The sequence below is a fragment of the Mirounga angustirostris genome, unplaced genomic scaffold, assembly GCF_029215605.1.
Source record: "Mirounga angustirostris isolate CCGP_5_RB_7025 unplaced genomic scaffold, mMirAng1.0.hap1 SCAF_10, whole genome shotgun sequence".
Lineage (NCBI taxonomy): Eukaryota > Metazoa > Chordata > Mammalia > Carnivora > Phocidae > Mirounga > Mirounga angustirostris.
The window spans coordinates 83,289,441-83,308,848 of record NW_026991718.1 but is presented as its reverse complement, the minus strand read 5'-3'; the positions used below and the strand labels follow the sequence as shown (position 1 = coordinate 83,308,848).

The 19,408-nt window shown below is 45.9% G+C and overlaps 1 protein-coding gene across 1 annotated transcript in view; it reads right to left on the bottom strand.

Moving 5' to 3' along the window:
* GPR45 (G protein-coupled receptor 45) overlaps positions 1-19,408 on the bottom strand; it is an 83,678-nt gene continuing 64,270 nt past the window's right edge. Inside the window, exon 2 of the mRNA XM_045883791.3 lies at positions 1-3,603. Coding sequence (XP_045739747.1) covers positions 2,284-3,405 — 1,122 coding nt within the window. The 5' untranslated portion in view covers positions 3,406-3,603 and the 3' untranslated portion in view covers positions 1-2,283. The remainder of the gene's footprint in view (positions 3,604-19,408) is intronic.

The following is a 19,408-nucleotide window of genomic DNA, read 5'->3' as shown; positions in this document are numbered from 1 at the left end:
GTAAGAACATAGTCTTATACACTGAAAGAGCAATGATACTTTATTTAAAATATATACAAAATTATTACTTTAAAACATATATATTACTGTCCAACATACATCATGTAACACTGATTAATAGAAATTTGGATACTTTCATTCATTCAGTTTGTGATTTCTTTTGCTCCTGAAGAGCATTCTCTTAAACGTCCACCAGAGGGGAGGGCCCAGGGGCCTGTTACCCTGGGGGTGTAGCTGTGCTTTTGGACACCACTGAAGCCGTGCAACTCGTCTTGTGGGAACTGAAGGCAAAACCTGGCCCTGTCTGGTGCACTAGGGACACAGAGCTGATGGGACCCACCTCGATCGAGCACATGCCAACTGCCAGTCTTCGGTCTCTCTCTCTCTCGTCTGCGTATCGATGGATGGGGGAGTTGGTGAGAAAGTGGCGATTATTTCCTCGACAGACCTTCCTTTGGGCTTAGGTTAATGTAAATCATGTTCTCTTTCTTTGCCTCTGTCACCAGTATCATAGGAAGAGAGCATTAGAACGGGGAGTTGGCCTCTTAACACAATCTTGGAAAGGAAATGAGAAAAGAGACAAAAAGAGAGCTTCTGTGCTGTTAGACCAAATTCAAATTATGATTATCTGAGATAAATTGGACACCTGCTTTTCGTCACATGCCTTATGCATCACTATTCCCCACAGTGCCTTGCACCTACTAGGCACTTAATAAATGCTCATTGCATGGATAAATAAACAAACGCAGGGGATTGGGTGACTCTGAGTAGGAAACATACATACTTAGAATCTGAGCGTCTGCGAAATGGCAAGGGACTCTAGAGATCATCTAGACCTCCTTCCTCACTTGGCAAATGGGGAAACCAAGACCGGGAGAAGTGTGGTGAAACAGGACTAGCTGTCGACAGAGTTAGACTTGCAATCAGATTTTCTGAATCTCTCCTTGAATTTCCCACTCTCTTCAGATCTGAAACTGTAACAAGAGCTCAGTGGCTTCGGTGGCATGCCTGAACTTGAAAATCATCCCCTCCATCAGAAGCTCCTGGTGGTAATGGGTGGCCCTGGGCACAGTGGCCAAGTGGACGACACAAGCAGAAAGGTCCCCTCCAGGCAGCTTTAGTCCTGGGGTCCTGGTCCCAGCTGGGGTCAGAGGCCCCAGGTTCGGGCAGGTGGCCCAGACAGCAGCAGTCAGACTGTGGATCTGAATGAGGTAGGAGGAAGGCAGAGCTCAATGGGGAACCGCTCAGTGGGTCAGGTGTTTATGAGGCCCCCCGTCCCTCCCCCAGCCCCAGTGCTGAAGTCCATGCCGCAGCTCACCAAGACTGTAGCCTCAGGGCGTTGAGAGGAAACATAAAACAAGCCCACTGGCCACTTCTGAAACTGAAAGCAAGTCACTATGGATACTTGCTGAAAAGATGAATTACGGGAAGAGTGGGTTTCTTCCGTGCACGGGATGAATGGCATGGAACAAAGGGAGGCACGGGGAACAGTGGAGGGAAAGAGAGAAGGGGCAGGGGGACTGTCACGGCCGACAGGGAGGGCTTCAGGGCCCGGGGACAGGGCTGGGCCAGGTAGGAGCGGTTGGGTACCTGCAGGGCCACTTGGGTGGGCTTCTCATTTCAGCTGAGCTACCCCTGATCATTCTCTGGGCTTCGAGCCACTGACACCTTCCATGTGTCCCACTGGGCAACTGAAAAGCACAGGGGCTCACTCTGCTTCCTGGTGTGATTTGGTTTCTAGAAAGGATGATTCGGCATGATCAGAAATGCACACCCGACCAACATAAAGAGCCTTGCGTATTTCCCATGCTCCACAAAAATAAATACCTGAAGAATGCTGGCGTCGAATGAAATGAGTGGTAACCCATGAGATGATCCCTACTGGGTTTCCCATCTCAGAGCAGGCACCACAGGGTTGCTCTGAAGCAGGTGCACAGGGGAGCTCTTTAGACAGAGCCTTCCTCCGGCCCCACACTCAAGTGCTTGCTCCCTGCCCCCCTCCCTAACTTTCTGCCCCCATATGCCCACCCCCTTCCCGCTTTGTCTCAACAACCTTCCAGTTTCCATCAGACCCCAATACGGCTCTTCTCCAGCGAGGAACAAAAATAATTCATCTTGCAGACCTGGGAGCCGCCACCTATCCGGTAACAAATGGTACCTTCGTGCTTACAGGGAGGGCCGCCAAAAATGCTGACTACCAACCGCAAAGGCGCCAGGACGCGGAGCAGAAGGACGCGTGAACTCTGCCCTGGAACCAGTCCCCGTCCTCCCCCTGCCTGTGTCCTAAACGGCGGACTGGTTTTCATTGCACACGTAGACGGTGCTCGGCTGGATTCTCCTCTGGATCCGCTCAGGCACTTTGGGGAGGATTTGGACGGTCTGGGGCAGCAACTCAATGCAGGCCTCGCGGAATTTTTTGATTCTCCAGCAGTAGACGATGGGGTTGAAGACGGACTTGAGGTAGCTGAGCCACAAGACGCAGGAGCTGGTGGTGTAGAAAGAGGAGCTGCAGTAGAAGCCCCGGCTGAACACCGACAGAAGGCTGTAGACGGAGTGCGGCAGCCAGCAGAGCGAGAAGCCCACGAAGAGGATCAGGATGGTGGTGCAGGCCTTGGTCTTGAAGCTCAAGTCCAGGCTGACCTGCTGTTGCCGCTGCAGCTGCCGCAGGCCGGCCCTGGTGAGCTGTCTGAGGTCCAGGCTGTCGGACTGGTTGTGCACGCGGATGGCGTTCTTGCGGACCGTGTGCAGGATGCACAGGTAGGAGCACAGCATGACGCCGAAGGGCACGAAGAACACGGCCACCACCAGCGCCACCACGTAGGCGCGCTCCGCCGGGAACTCCGTGTAGCCCAGCACGCACTGGGGGGCCCGCGCCGGCACCTCCACGAACGTCCGGCCCGTCAGCGAGGGCGCCGACGCGCAGAACGACAGCGCCCAGGAGACGGCGATGATCCTCTTGGCCCGCCGCGGGTTCAGCCTGTCCTGCCGTTGGACGATGATGAGGAAGCGGTCCACGCTGATGATGAGCAGGATGGCCACGCCCTCCAGGACAAAAAACCAGTACAGGGTGGCCGAGAGGCGGCAGAAGTAATCCCCAAAGTGCCAGTGGACTGTGATCAGGGTGACGGCGGTGAAGGGCATGCAGCATAAGGACAGCATGATGTCACAGAAGGCCAGCGTGGCCAGCAACAGGTTGATGGCGGAGCGCATGGCTGGCCGCTGATACACGATGATGCAGACCACGGCATTGCCAAGGAATCCCACCACGATCATCAGCATCATGATTATCGCCAAGGATATCCTGAGGGGGGTGGGTGGTGTGGTGACCCCAGAGTCCGACACATTGCTCCCGTTCAGCAGCAAGTACTGGTAGGTCTCAGTGCTGGAACTGTTGCAGGCCATCATGGAAAAAAACTAGGAGCCGGGACAGAAAGGACTGGAAGGACTCCCCTCAGCGCTTTGGTGGCTGCCATTTTCTGTCTGGGATCTCCAGCGCATTGGAATGGTAGTGAGAAACGTCTTTCTTTGGGAACAGTAGCCAGGATTTGCAATTCATCAATCACAGCCTCATCATCTGCATGACAACTGGATGCTCTCTGTAGCCTAGAGCAGAGAGGAGCAGGGGAGAGAAGGGAGTGAGACTTTCCAAGCACATTTTGCATACAGCAGTATTTAGATTTTACAGGTATTATAATCATTGCAGTGGAGAGAAAGAATGACTCATTGATTTACCATTCGGGACAAGGCTGGGCAGTCACAAATACTGTGAGCCTTGTCAGGTAGGCCAGGGAAATCTAATCAGACCTACTTTGTGTGGGATGAGGAAGTGAATACTCTGTAGTCAATATTTATGTCATGAACATGCATTTAATAAATTTTATTGTAAGGAACCTGACCAAATGAAGCTTTGGACAAGCCAACTTCCTTTAGAATGCCAGCTTCATGAGGGCAGGGATTTGTGTGTGTGTCCTGTTCTCTGCTGTATCCGCAGCACTTAGAATGGTGCCAGGCACAGAGAAGATGCCCAGTGTTGAGGTGAAGTTAATGAATACATGGTAGTTGATGTTGTTGCTACAGTATTTGTTTAACTTTATTTTTTTCAAGATTTTATTTATTTATTTGACAGACAGAGCACAAGCAGGGGGAATGACAGGCAGAGGGAAAGGGAGAAGCAGGCTTCCCACTGAGCAGGGAGCCTGGTGTGGGCCTGGATCCCAGGACCCTGGGATCATGACCTGAGCCAAAGGCAGATGCTTAACCAACTGAGCCACCCAGGTGCCCCTTAACTTTATTTTGAGGTAAGTGTAGATTCACATGCAGTTGTAAGAAAAAAAATTCAGCGAGATCTCATAAGCCCTTCACCCGCTTTTCCCTAATAGTAACGTCTTCAGTTACGGTAGTGTTGCCATAGGATTACTTTTGGAAATGCTGATGGAAAGGAGGAAACTCTCCCTAAAGGCAAGTTCTTTTATTTATTTATTTTTTTTTAAAAGATTTTATTTATTTATTTGAGACAGAGAGAATGAGAGACAGAGAGCATGAGAGGGAGGAGGGTCAGAGGGAGAAGCAGACCCCCTGCCGAGCAGGGAGCCCGATGCGGGACTCGGTCCAGGGACTCGATCCCGGGACTCCAGGATCATGACCTGAGCCGAAGGCAGTCGCTTAACCAACTGAGCCACCCAGGCGCCCAAGGCAAGTTCTTTTAATAGATAATGTTAATTTTTATTTCGTGTCTCATAGGTGTGGTAAGAACAGTGTCCGGTAGCTCATGTGTGGAGTCAGATTGCCTGGGCTGGGCAAAGTCTGCATCCACCACTTATCTGTCACGGGGCACCCTCTGGCAGGCTGCTTAACCTCTGCTGATAGGACCTCCTCCCCTGTAGCCTAGGAGTAATAATTCCTACGACAGAGGAGCTGCACAGATTAAATGCGAGAATCCCCCCAGAGTGATTTAACCACACCCAGATCGTAGACAGTATTCAATACATGTTAACTGTTATCCTTGGAGCCCCAACGGAAACCAATCACAATGTTACAATAGCTATTGCTTCCTTTGTATGTTATACACAGGGGCGCGTTTGCATCTGTTCTAGACCAGCCCGCAGGTGAAGCGGCTCTGGGTACCCAGGGTGAGGATGTTCGTCGCACATTTCCAGTTGCCTGCCCCCTCCCCATTTTCAATACAGGCATACCTTGTTTAGCGACACTTCTCTTTATTGTGCTTTGCAGATGATTGCGTTTTGTTTGTTTACAAATTGAAGGCTTGTGGTTATCCTGTGTCCAACAAGTCTATCAGCACCCTTTTCCCAACAGCGTTTGCTCACTTTGTGTCTCTGTGTCACATTTTGGTAATTCTTCCAATAGGTCAAACTTCTTCATTATTATTATATTTGAATTGCTGCGATCTCACGTTAAAACATTAATGAATGAGGAGTTGCTTCTTATGGATGAGTAAAGAAAGTGGTTTCTTGAGATGGAATCTCCTCCCGGTGAAGATGCCGTGAAGATGGTTGAAATGACAATAAAGCATTCAGACTATTACATGAACTTAGTTGATAAAGCAGCGGCAGGTTTGAGGATGGACTCCAATTTTGAAAGAGGTTCTACTGTGGGTAAACTGCTACCAAACAGCATCGCCTGCTACAGAGAAATCGCTCATGAAAGGAAGAGTTGATCCGTGTGGCGAACATCATCTTTGTCTCATTTTTAAGAAATTGCTACAGGGACCAGCATGGCGGTGGTGGAGGACAAGGAGAGAAAAAAAAAGAAAGAAAGAAAGAAATTACCCTGGCCCCCAGCCTTCAGCAACCACCACCCTGATCAGTCAGCAGCCATCGACATGGAGGCAAGACCCTCCCCCAGCAAAAAGATTACGAATTGCTGAAAACTCAGATGATGGCTAGCATTTTTTAGCAATAAAGTATTTTAAAATTAAGGTATGTACATTGTTGTTTTTTTTTTAAGATATAATGCTGTTGCACACTTAATAGACTACAGTTTAGTGTAAGGACAACTTTTATATGCACCGGGAAACCAAAAAAGTCATTGACTCACTCTATTGCGACATTCGCTTTATTGCAGTGTCTGGAACGGAACCTGCAATATCTCCGAGGTGTGCTTGTACAGCTGATTAGACGGGCAGCCTTCATAAGGGCAGCTAATGCGTAGCCTGGCCAATGATGGCAGAGCCAAAATGCTCTCCCTTAGTGCAGCTGGAAATCTGAACTAGGAAATACTGCGCCACTATGTAACAAAAGGGTATATAGAGAGAAGTCTCAAGGCCACAAACGTATGGTGGATACTCTGCTTTTGCTTCTCCAGATCTTCTGGCTACTTTCTCCGGAGACTGGGCCCCCTTCGCCTCTGGTGGGAGGGGAGGGTGGGGAGGGCTTTCTTGCTCTGGCTCCCTCCCACCTGGTTGTGGTTGGCAGTGGTTTATTCCTCTCCAAAGCTCTCAACACCTCCAGGCAGCCTCCCCTACAAGCCCAGCCCTCTCTGCAGATTCCCTACTGCTCCCTGACTCAACCTGAAGGCTTAGGGGTGACGGGGCTTCCGAGGCTGCTAGCCCAGGGTGCCTCTCCAGCCCTCCTGGGTTTCCCTTAACCTGACCTCTCTTTTGACGAGAATCAGGGGCTGATTTCCTTCCTATCTACACCCTGACTGATACAAGGGGTCCTGGCAGACCAGAGCTATGAGGAAGCAGAAACTCAGTAAGTAGCTATGAGGAGGTAGAGAAAAGTGACATGTGTGTAGTATAAGGAACAGAAACACAGGGAAAACTACCTCAGTTCCTGACAGGTTTCCAATTAAAGTTGCATTTCCAAATGTATATCAATATTTACGCCTTTGTTTTTAATTGCATTCTTAGCTTTTCGCTTTCATGTAGCTGTTGGCCGTTTGTATGGCTTCTTTGGGAAAATGTGTAATCAAGTCCTTTGCCTATTTTTTTTCCATCGGATTTGTTTTTGTTTTGTTTTGTTTTGTTTTTTTGCTCTTGGGTTGTATTTCTTTATATATTTATATATATATTTTCTTATATATTTTGGCTATTAACCCCTTACAGATACATGGTTTGCGAATATTTTCTCCCGTTCTGTAGGCTGCCTTCTCATTTTGCTGATGGTTTCTTTTGCTGTGCAGAAGCTATTTAGTTTGACATCATCCTGCTTGTTTATTTTTTTTTTCTTTCTTTCTTTTTTTTTTTTAAAGATTTTATTTACTTATTCATGAGAGAGAGAGAGAGAGGCAGAGGGAGAAGCAGACTCCCTGCCAAGCAGGGAGCCCGATGCGGGACTCGATCCAGGGACTCCAGGATCATGACCTGAGCTGAAGGCAGTTGCTTAACCAACTGAGCCACCCAGGCGCCCTTCTGCTTGTTTATTTTTGCTTTTTGTTGCTTGTTGATGTCATATCCAAAAAATCATTGCCAAGACCAATGTCAAGGAGCCATTTTCCTATGTTGTCTTCTAGTAGTTTTGGGTCTTACCTTTAAGCCTTTAATCGATTTCAGGTTAATTTTTTGTGAGTGGTGTGAGATAGGGGTCCAATTTCATTCTTCTGTTTGTGAATACCTGGTTTTCCCAGCACCATTTATTGGAGACTGTCTTTTCCCCACTGAGTATCCCTTGTCAAATATTAGTTGACCATGCAAGTATGGGCTTATTTCTGGGCTCTCAATTCTGTTCCATTGATGTATATGTCTGTTTTTATATTAGTACCATACCATTTGGATTATGATAGCTTTGTAATAAAGTTTGAAATCAGGAATGGTGATGCCTTTAGCTTGACCTTCTTTCTCAGGATTGCTTTAGCTATTCAAAATCTTTATTAGTTTTTTGTTTTTGTTTTTGTTTTTTTTTTTGCTGCTGTCATGTTTCCTTGATTTTTTATGATCCCTGTGGTCATGGATTGGTGTCTGCCCATCTGAGGAAGTAGGCACTTCTTCTAGTCTTTACAGACTGGCTTCAGCAGGCAAGCTGGTCTAGAGATTCTAGGTGGGTCATCTGGTGGTGTCTGGGGCAATAGGTGGGTAGGCCTGATGCTTGAGTACAATGGGCCAGGCTTGGGGTTTGAGCCTGCAGTTATAGGCCTGAGACCGGGTCTGTGTGGGTAGGTCTGGATCCTGGGTCCACAGGGGCCAACCAGGCTCTAAGGACCACTGAGGTGGGCCCCAAGTCTGGATTCAGAGGGCTCGGTCCAGAGGCTGGGGACATGGGGATGGCCTATAAACTGGGGCTTCAGGGGCAGATATGGAGATGGGTCTGCAGGGGCCAGGCCAGTGTTGGAGTAAGCCAGGAATCTAAGTCTGTGAGAGCTGTTTTAGAGTGTGAGTCTATGGGGGCTGATTGGTGCTGGGATGGGCCAGGGGCCTGGGTCAGTCCATAATAGTTGGCCTGGACCTGGGGCTGATTGAGAGCTAGAGGCCGCAGGAGCTGCTGGGTCAGCAGGAGCCAGCTGACACTGGGGTGAGCAGGGAGCCTGGGTTCACAGGAAGCCGCTGGGAGCTTGGTACCCTGGGAGCCACCTAGGGCCGCAGGAATTGGCATGGTGCTGGGGGTCCCTGGTGAAGTCAGGTGGTCACTTTTCTTCTCCCACAGAGACAGTGTCTCTCTCTGTGCTGGGCTGCCAGGTTTGGGGTGGGGGGTGATGGAAGGAATGTGAATCTGTCTTTCCTTGCCTCCTTTGTTATTTCCAGGATAGAGGATTCATTTAGCTTGACAAATGTTTCCTTAAGATGGAATACACTTTTAAATTGTTAAACAATATATCATTCCTTATGTACTTCATTTTAAAATCACCAAATAGTGGGGCGCCTGGGTGGCTCAGTCGGTTAAGCATCTGCCTTTGGCTCAGGTCATGATCTCACAGTCCTGGGATCGAGCCCTGCATCGGGCTCCCTGCTCAGCGGAGAGCCTGCTTCTCTCTCTCCCTCTGCAGCTCCCCCTGCTTGTGCTCTCTATCTGTCTCTCTCAGTGTCAAATAAATAAATAAATAATCTTTTTAAAAAATCACAGAATAGTAATATAAAATAAACACGCAGAAGTCTGTTGTATTTCTATACACTAACAATGAAGCAACAGAAAGAGAAATCAAGGAATCGATCCCATTTACAACTGCACCAAAAACCATAAGGTACCTAGAAATAAACCTAACCAAAGAAGCAAAAGATCTGTACTCTAAAAACTATAGAACACTTATGAAAGAAATTGAGGAAGACAAGAAGAAATGGAAAAACATTCCATGCTCATAAGATTAGAAGAACAAATATTGTTAAAATGTCTATGCTACGCAAAACAGTCTACACATTCAATGCAATCAACCCCTATCAAAATACCATCAACATTTTTCACAGAGCTGGAACAAACAATCCTAAAATTTGTATGGAACTAGAAAAGACCCCAAATAGCCAAAGTAATGTTGAAAGAGAAAACAAAGTTAGAAGCATCTCAATTCTAGACTTCAAGCTGTATTACAAAGGTGTAATCATCAAGACAGGATGGTGCTGGCACAAAAACAGACACATAGATCAACGGAACAGAATAGAGAGCCCAGAAATGGACCCTCAACTCTATGGTCAACTAATCAACAAAACAGGAGGGAATATCCAATGGAAATAAGACAGTCTCTTCAACAAATGGTATTGGGAAAATTGGACAGCCATATGCACAAAAATGAAATTAGACCATTTTCTTACACCACACACAAAAATAGACTCAAAATGGATGAAATACCTAAATGTGAAACAGGAATCCATCAAAATCCTAGAGGAAAACACAGGCAGCAACCTCTTTGACCTCAGTCGCAGCAACTTCTTGCTAGACACATCTCCAAAGGCAAGGGAAACAAAGGCAAAAATGAATTATTGGGACTCCATCAAGATAAAAAGCTTTTGCACAGCAAAGGAAATAGTTGACAAAACCAAAAGACAACCGACAGAATGGGAGAAGATACTTGCAAATGTCTTATCAGATAAAGGGCTAGTATCCAAAATCCATAAAGAACTTATCAAATTCAACAAACCAAAAACCAAAAAATTCAATCAAGAAATGGGCAGAAGACATGAATAGGCATTTCTCCAAAGAAGACATACAAATGGCCAAAAGGCACATGAAAAAGTGCTCAACATCACTCAGTATCAGGGAAGAACAAATCAAAACCACAATGAGATACACCCTCACACCTGTGAGATTGGCTAAAATTAACAAGTCAGGAAACAACAGATGTTGGCGAGGATGTGGAGAAAGGGGAACCCTCCTACACTGTTGGTGGGAATGCAAGCTGGTCCAGCCACTCTGGAAAACAGTATGGAGGTTCCTCAAAAAGTTAAAAAGAGAACTATCCAATGGGGCCCAGTAATTGCACTACTAGGTGTTTATCCAAAGGATACAAACATAGTGATCCAAAGGGGCACATGCACCCCAATGTTTATAGCAGCAATGTCCACAATAGCCAAATGATGGAAAGAGCCCAGATGTCCATTGACAGATGAATGGATAAAGAAGATGTGGTCTATCTATCTATACAATGGAATATTACTCAACCATCAAAAAGAATGAAATATTGCCATTTGCAACGACATGGATGGAACCAGAGGGGGTTATTATGCTAAACAAAATAAGTCAGTCAGAGAAAGACAAATACCATATGATTTCAGTCATATGTGGAATTTAAGAAACAAAACAGATGAACATAGGGGAAGGGCAGGAAAAATACAATAAAACAAAAACAGAGAGGGAAGCAAACCATAAGAGACTCTTAACTGTAGAGAACAAACTGAGGGTTGCTGGAGGGGTGGTGGGTGGGGGGATGGGGTGATTTGGGTGATGGGCAGTAAGGAGGGCACTTGAAGTAATGAGAACTGGGTGTTATATGCAACTGATGAATCACTAAATTCTACCCCTGAAACTAATAATACACTATATGTTAACTAAATTGAATTTAACTAAATTAAAAAAATAATAAAATTGCCCAAGAGTATGATAAAATTTTAAAATGTAGGAATCTAATGAACCAACAATTTGACGAAATGTTCTTTTTACAGGCCCAGGTTTGTTTTTTTTTTTTTAATTTTGGGAAATAAATGTATAATAATTTCAATAAAAGGAGTGTTGTAGTTATAAATGCAAGGTGAAGAGTGGCCAGAGAACCAGCAGGGAGGGGAGGCCATACCTGCATTGCTGTTGCCATGGCAAAGGATCACGTGGCAGAACTTCCCTGGGGTGGTGCAGGCAAGGCCTGAAGATGAACCCTAGGGATACACCTGGCCCACTCCAGACTCTTCCATGGCTAAAGGCACCAAAGTGCAAGCAGTAAAAGGAAACTTGAATTTTTTTCATCCTTCTACTTTCCACCAGAGACAAAACATGGGAGTCAGGTAAGAATTAGACTTGACAAAACATCCAGAGACCCTGCAGGGGCACACTTTGACCTCCTGCTTTTCTTCTTCCAAAGCCCTCATCCTGCTTTCCACTTATCAACCCACTTCTTCCTCTGTGCTTGCAAGAAGTGGCTTTTTTTCCTAAGCTCCTTATGAAAGGTTTCATAGGAACGCTCTACTGTCAGGTAGTCTGGGGACCCCTGTATCTCAAATTGAAGGGATATGGTGAAATAAAATTTCGGGAGACTGAACACCATGCCAGCTAGCCTAAAGTTTCCGCAGTTGGTGGTATCTTGGTGATGCTACCTCAGTTTAGATACAACCAGTCCTCAATGCGATAGGCCTAGAACTTGATTTGGCCAAGCACGCCCAGAACGGGTTCGTCTCTCAATGGTGGGTCCAGTCGTCCAAACTCCTGGAGGGTGAGCTGTATACCAGAAGCCTGGTGTGTTATTCTATCTCTCAGGCAGACCACAAATGTTTGCATTAGCGTGATACAGCATTTTTGTGCCTCAGTTTTCTGAACTGTGAAATGGGGATAATTACCTATCTCTTCCCAGAGTTTTAAAATACATGTACAATGCCTGGTACAAAGAGGGACGTTACTAAATAATTACTAAACTAATAATTAATCAATCAATTTCACATCTCTCATTATTTCAAGTTCATGGGTTTCTGTCTCTTGGGTCAAAGAGTAGGAACTGTGACATGCTGATATGAAGCCCTCACGGATTAAGCTCCTCCTGGAGCACAGGATAAGGGGCACTGAGTAGAAAATACACCCTTTCGTGTCCGAGTACCTGTAGATCCTAGCTGGTAGCGAGTCCTTCACCTGCACCCTTGTGATGCTGTAAGATTGGATTGTCCCTACCATGATAGTGACAGAGAGTGATTTCATGCTTCACCAAATGAATGGATAGTGTGGAGAATTTTCTTTTTTTTAAATGTGTTGTGTCTTGTGGTCGAATCAGATTGAAATTGTTTGGGCTTCCAGCCAAAAACTTGTCTTAGACATTTTAATTTAGCATTTTGGTCACAGTCCTGTTGTTAATGTCCAAATCAGTAACACTTTTATTACCAGGCACTTTGGCAAGTTAAAGATCAAAGTAAAAGGTAACAAGTGAACAAGGAATGTTTCACTACTGATCCTTCAGTTTGAAACAGCACTCATCATCTCTCTGGTGGCTTTCACTCTGAGAAATGGGAGCCATGGGGTGAATTAGAAGCCGAGGAAGAAGCCAGCTGGGAACAGAACCGTTTCAAAGTACTTGTTATACATGTTCCTATCCAAACCATCTCATTCTGGAACAGGGAGGTCGCACAGGTGCTAGGAGATAAATAAGCTAAGGAAAGGACAACCAGCCTATGTGCTCTGGGATGAGCAGAAGCATGCTGACGATGTCCTCAATGAGCTGAATTCGTGCAAAGGATAGACAGTGCTTTGACCTTGAGCAAAGAGGAAACACTGAATTTACTGCAACGTTTCCTAAAGCTCCTTCAACCATCCCACCCTCACTGTCCTGCCACCTCGCCTCCACACAGCGAGTACTCCTTCCCAAGCTCCCAACCATGCCCACCGTCCTCCCATCCTCACGGCCGGGGGAGGGAGGCCGGGAAATGAAAGGGATGCTCTGATCCAGTCATGAGAGCTCCAGGTCATAAAAGGAAAAACGCGGAGAAACCTGGAAACCAGGTTTCTGGTACTGAGACCCCAGACAGGGGACCAGTCTTGGTTAGGACCATGGTGAGAGTGAGGGTGGTTTCAGGTCTATGACGCTCACAAGCATGGGGGAAGAGGAAAGCAACCCCCCACACCAAACCATCCAAGAGGAGGTGCAGAAAACGTTGAGATGAGATCACACCCCGTTCTCCTTTCCAGTAGGTGAAGAATGGATGTTTAAGAACGGAGCTTTGAGGGTGAGGGAAGGAATCTTTTCCTCTGCTCTTCCTATAGGACAGCTCAGTATGAGACCCCCCCCCCCCAGCTGGTGCCCAATTCCTTGTCCCTACACACCTCTTCGGGTTTTTGTTCCCAATCCAGTGAGGAGATTCTGTCAGTTTTCTTGGAGAGAGGAGGCCAGGCTATGAGGTTCAGGAGTACCCTGATGGACAAGGAAAGGAACACAAACCAAGGGGAGGGTCCTAGAGGACAGGAGGGCTGCAGGGGGAGTAAAGGTTCCAGAAGGTGTCTCTCCAAGCCTTTCCAAGTATTTGCCCCAATCTAATAATAATGGACTTAAAGCGGAGCTGAGTCCGATAGGCTGTTTCCTTTCTGTTTTGCAAACATCTAATTTCAAACAGCAAATCTTGTCTTTAGCTGGGGATCTGTCTGGCTTTAAATTGATGGGCAGGACGGAGTCCCAAATGTCTTTCTTCTTTCCTCATCCTCGAGGTCAGATATGAAAAGATCAATCAGGCTATAAGCTTGAAACCTGGAGAGCCATAAAGCCTGGAGAAAAGAGGGGAAAGCAGTATGTGGGCAGAATGTGAAAGATTGAGCAGGACATGGTGGGAGTCAGGGGAAGCTGCCACGTGCACAAGGAGGACTTCCTGGCAGCTGGGGTGATCGAGCACCAGCGTGGGTTTTCAGTGGAGGGCTCATATCTCCTTCCCTGATGCCTCTAAAACAGAATGGCCAAAGTGTCATCAGTGGAAAGCATTAAGTGAGTCCAGTCCAACCCAGAAAGCTCATGTCACTGCCGTTAGGGTGTCAGGAAAATGAGTGAATCCTCCCACACGACAGTGGGTTCTCTGGTCTCGCATGCACTATCAACAAATGCCACACTCCGAGCTCCAGAGGTGAGCTCCTTCTCGACACCTGCCTGTCCTTCAAGCAGAGCCCTTCCCTCTCCCCGCGTGGCTCTGTACCTGTACGTAATGGACCGTCCCCGGCTGTCAGCTTCGCAGGGTGTGCGATCCTGTGCACCCGCTGCCCCTGAGACTTGACTGTGTGGTTGAGGCCCCGCCCAGTCTGTGTTCCTGCCACTCCTCAGAAACCAAAGGTTCATTGTGCCACGTGCCAGGGAGTGAGCTATTTGAAACTATTTTACACAAACAGTGAAGAAGTCAGGTACTCACTGTATGCACAGGTACATCTACATTTTAATTCACAGATTTAGAAATACACACACATTAACATATATGTACATATATGTACATACGCATGTAATATACATTATAGCATCTATAGAGATCGCCAATAGAACTTACTGGTTTTGCTGGTTCTAATCAAGCCGAATGGTGGGAAATTTGGTGAGCCCTTTCTCCGAAGTGGTTAATCCTGCTTCAAGTAACCAATTGGTGTTTGTAGTACTGGATGTTTAATTCCTACTCCAGAAGAACATATCGGTTCACAAATGCCAAATCTAAGAGATGAAGTCAGTTTCGGCAGATGGGAAAGTTTGCTGTTGAAACAGCTTGCCTCTGTCATTACCTGCAACCCTGTCACCTGTCTTTTTGATACAAACTCTCAAACAGATGGTGTATTTCAATTTCAATAACTTTATTGGCAATGAAAAAATTGACGGCAAGAGCCGCCAAAAGTAATATGTCAAGTAGCTGTGTTTAGAAACAGGTGTTACCCCCTCGTATCTGAATTTCTAAGAAAAGTGAGCTGAAAGAGACCAGATTTTTTATTTCTCAACTCAGGCAGGACTCTTGGGGGTTGGGGGTAGTTTTCAAATAGAACAGAATTGGGAAGCTTTTTAAGGGAGCAAATCTTTATTGATTATTTTCCTTAGTAGTGCCTAAAATTTACTGTGTGCTTATTACCTGCCAGGCTAAGCCCTTTTCAGAGCACAGGGGTTCTCTGGTCTTGCACGCACTAGCAACATCACCAAGGAATTTGTTTCCAATTCAGGTTATCCCGCCAGCCAAGACCTACTGAATCAGACCTTCGGGAGGCTCCACAATCTATTTCAACAAAAGGTCCGGGGAGTTAGATGTTCTCAGTTGTGGGATGCACAACTATAGCTTATCCCATTGAACCTGGCCATTGACCCAGTTTTACAGATGAGGAAACCAGTGGGCTGTTCTTTACCTAGAACGTAGATTCACCTGCATTAGAACCCACGTGTTTTAGTTTAATCTCTGGCTACGCCACTTCCATAATGGTGTAAGTGGTGGTTCACTTAAGACTTTTATATTTGCAATGAGTCAGTCATTAAGCAAGAGCAAGGGTGTCTTTCAGCAGGAGGAGAGAGAAGAAACACGGGGAGCAGATGGAGGGACCCTTTGTAAGACTGGCAAGAGCTGGAGTGTAGCAGAGCCACGGGCAGCCACGAACACCAGCCTGCCCTTGGACCTGAATTACACTATGTGCCCCAGATGGATGGGCTCTCACAGATGCTTTTGGGGCCAGTGTGGATGGGACCTACTTGCCCACCAACTGAAAAATCTGCTGGCTGTAGAGGAGGTGGGATTTAATGCTAGATCCACGGGAGACACAGTGTAGCACGGGGATTCGGCCACTAACGAGTCTCTGTTCAATCCTTGCTTCTTCCCCGGATCACATACAAAAAATATTTGTGTGGCATACTGGTATGACAGTTGGAGGGCTGAGGAGAGGGTTAATTCCTTGGACACGCCAGTAGCCCATTCACTGCTCCAGGACCATGCACCCTCGTTGGGAAACTAAGCTTAAGTAGCCAAAATTTAGGGCTCCGCACATACAGGGTCTAAATGCAGACTGAATTTTTGCTCTGACCAAAGAAACAATAATAATATCTAGTATTTGGGTAAGATCTTGAAATATACAGAATGTTCCCCAGAAACATGTTCTTCTCTCTTTCTCATAGCCATCTGTTGATATAGTCTTATTTCCATTTACAGATGAGGAAACAACACAGTTCGATGATTTGCTTAAGATGGGAGAAGTGGAAGAGGACATCTTCTCTTCTACTTGTAGGCTCTTATCCCCTTTCCTTTGTCCTGGTGTCCTGCCCCCAGGTCAGGGACTCCTACTACCGAACTCAGGATTACGTTGTGTGCACAAATTCCTTTCTACAGATTCAGATTATGGTTCAGGTCAACTCATTAACTGGCTACCCTTGATCTAGTTATGAGAAAGAACCATTGGTATTTTAGGTATTTCTGAAAAGTCCCAAATAACGCCCCCAACACTCACAGAGTGTCTGTTTTTATGTCTGCATGTGTTACCACCGTCCTTTAGAGGAAGCCACAGGACATCATTTACTTAGGGTCCTTAGTTTCCAAGTGCATCTTTGAGAATTTTATTTGTGCATTAACTCTTAAGAGCCAACTTTTTTCTTCCTTTCGGAAGTAGTTTAGAGGTGTTGCATCTAAGATAGGGTTTTTAAAGTCTCTGAACCATGCCTGAAGATTTTGCTAGAGGCACAAAACATATGGCGCTTACTTAAAAATGGATATAGCTTGATATTTTAATGAAATCAGAGACACTTAGTGCTTCTTCAAGATGCTAGAATTAAGACCTGCCGATGCCAAGTTCCTCCAGGTAGAATATGTGACGTCCCAAGTAGCCTCACCTGGGGGGCTCCCAGGACAGTTGTGGCTTCCTCATCTCAGAGAAGACCCCAAAGCCAGCCCCTCCAACTTCTCAGGTTGCAGCCTGGCTGCTTTGCAAAAACTCTTTCCTTCTTGAACATCACGTCTACAGGCCCCCTTCCCCCACTTTTATTTGACTTTCTCAAAAACCAATTTTAAACTTCCTCTGTATCCTTTTCAATTTTTCTAACATTTCATGCCTCTATTTTGGAAAAAAAAAAAAAAAAGACCGAAATCTGGTTAAAAATATGCCTTTTCATTTGTAATAAAGACAGACACAGCTTATGTATTTGCTTAAAATTATTTTTGATGATATTTTAATGTTTTCAACAGCTTTATTGAGAGAGAATTTACATATCATAAAATTTGCTCACTGTAAGTTTATAATGCAGTGACTTTTAGTCCATTTATAATATTGCACAACTATCCCCACCATCCACCTCATTGTTAATGAGCTAAGAGGGTCTATTTAAAAGTAAAACGACCGTAGAAGAGTTTGATTTCATCCATTATACAGAAAACATAAAATCTAAGGGAGATGTATGCTTACTTTCACTTTTTGGAGTTGTATGTTAAAATGAAAGTCTTAAATCTTTAGAGAAGTATTCATTGAATTCTTGGGTTTAAAAAAGTATTAAAACATCTAGGGGTGCATTTCTACCACCCCAAAAAAGATCCCTCATGTCTGTAGTCATCTGAATTGTTTAATAGTGATTTCAGTTTATTTTCCAAAAATGAGTTCCCAAAACCCACCCAAGAATTTGACAATTCTAATGGAGGGCTGGTCATTCTAGAAGTTCCTGCCCTTACATTCTTGCCTGGACCCACAACATATGGAAGAAAGTGGCATTGAAGATGCTACCCTCCTAATCAAGAGGAAAAATCATTGAAATCACTTTCTTCGGCCCTGACCCATGCTGACATTCATGGGCCTGACTTACAAGTAGCAGCTGGGTAGGGAGCAGGTCAAGCTTAACTGATTCACCCAGGTCTCCTCCAAAATACTAACCAATTCACATGAGGTCAAGATGAGGGAATGAAGTAGAGGAGGCAATGGGGCCTGGATAACTCCCAGGGCAACTTCAGAAGATCTAAACTATGGTCCCGGCTCTGCTTCTTAGCTCTGTCACCTGGAGGACAATTCCCAACTTTTCAGCCTCTGATTCTTCTTTTGGACCTATCCCCCAGTGCCGTTGTGAACATTAAATATTTATAAAAGCAACTTGCAAATCACAAGGCACTAGGCAAGGGGGCCTCTATCGGAGCAGATGGCAAATACAGTCCCATCAGGAACATGCTAGATCTGAGGACAGTCCCAGCCAATCGTGGGTATGTGGGTCCCTGAGGGTGCTATCCTGAGGTTCTCCTGAAGGTTTTGCTTCTAAGTAAATTCCATTTTATTTTATTTATTTATTTTTTAAAGATTTTATTTATTTATTTGAGAGAGAGAATGAGATAGAGAGCATGAGAGGGGGGAGGGTCAGAGAGAGAGGCAGACCCCGCCGCGCAGGGAGCCCGACGTGGGACTCGATCCCAGGACTCCAGGATCATGACCTGAGCCGAAGGCAGCTGCTTAACCAACTGAGCCACCCAGGCGCCCAGTAAATTCCATTTTAAATGTTTGGCATTTATGCTTTGCAAAATGTTTCATGACCCCGTTACTAGAGCCATTGAATTCCCATGAGGTCACAGAGGGTGTGCACAGTGTAGCTAGAGCTCGGCACCTGGGTCTTCCCTTTGAAGTTCCTCCAAGTTGGACCTGTGGCTACTTCTCCGGCAGAGGGTGAGAACCCCCACCTGGCAGAAAGGGCGACTCCAGAATTTCAACCCTTTCTCTTAGCAGAGCTTGAGCTCACTGGCATTTAAGGTGCACACTGTGACATGAGCCAATTTGTCCGTGACCTTGCTCATTGTTAATGAGCTGAGAGAGTCTATTTAAAAGTAAAACGACCGTAGAAGAGTTTGATTTCGTCCATTACACGGAAAACATAAAATCTAAGGGGGATGTATGTTCACTTTCACTTTTTGGAGTTGTATGTTAAAATGAAAGTCTTAAATCTTTAGAGAAGTATGCATTGAATTCTTGGGTTTAAAAAATTATTAAAACATCTAGGGGCGCCTGAGTGGCTCAGTCAGTTAAGCATCTACCTTCGGCTCAGGTCATGATCCCAGGGTCCTGGGATTGAGCCTGGCTTTGGGCTCCCTGCTCAGTGGGGAGTCTGCTTCTCTCCGTCTGCCCCTCCTGCCCTCGCTGTCCCCCCTCCCCGACCCCGGCTCGTGCTCTCTCTCTAGTTTGCTCTCTCTCTCTCTCAAGGAAGTAAAATCTTTAAAAAAAATATTAAAACATTTAAAAAGGGATTTGTCAACTTGTAAGTTTTGTAAACCCTACATACATTTCCCATGGACAATTTCAAATGAGCCAGCCTGCATATGGTTCTCCCGCTGTTAGACAAGCTTAGGCCACCTATACAGTGGCTGTGAATACAAAGGCGATGTTTCATGGCTTCC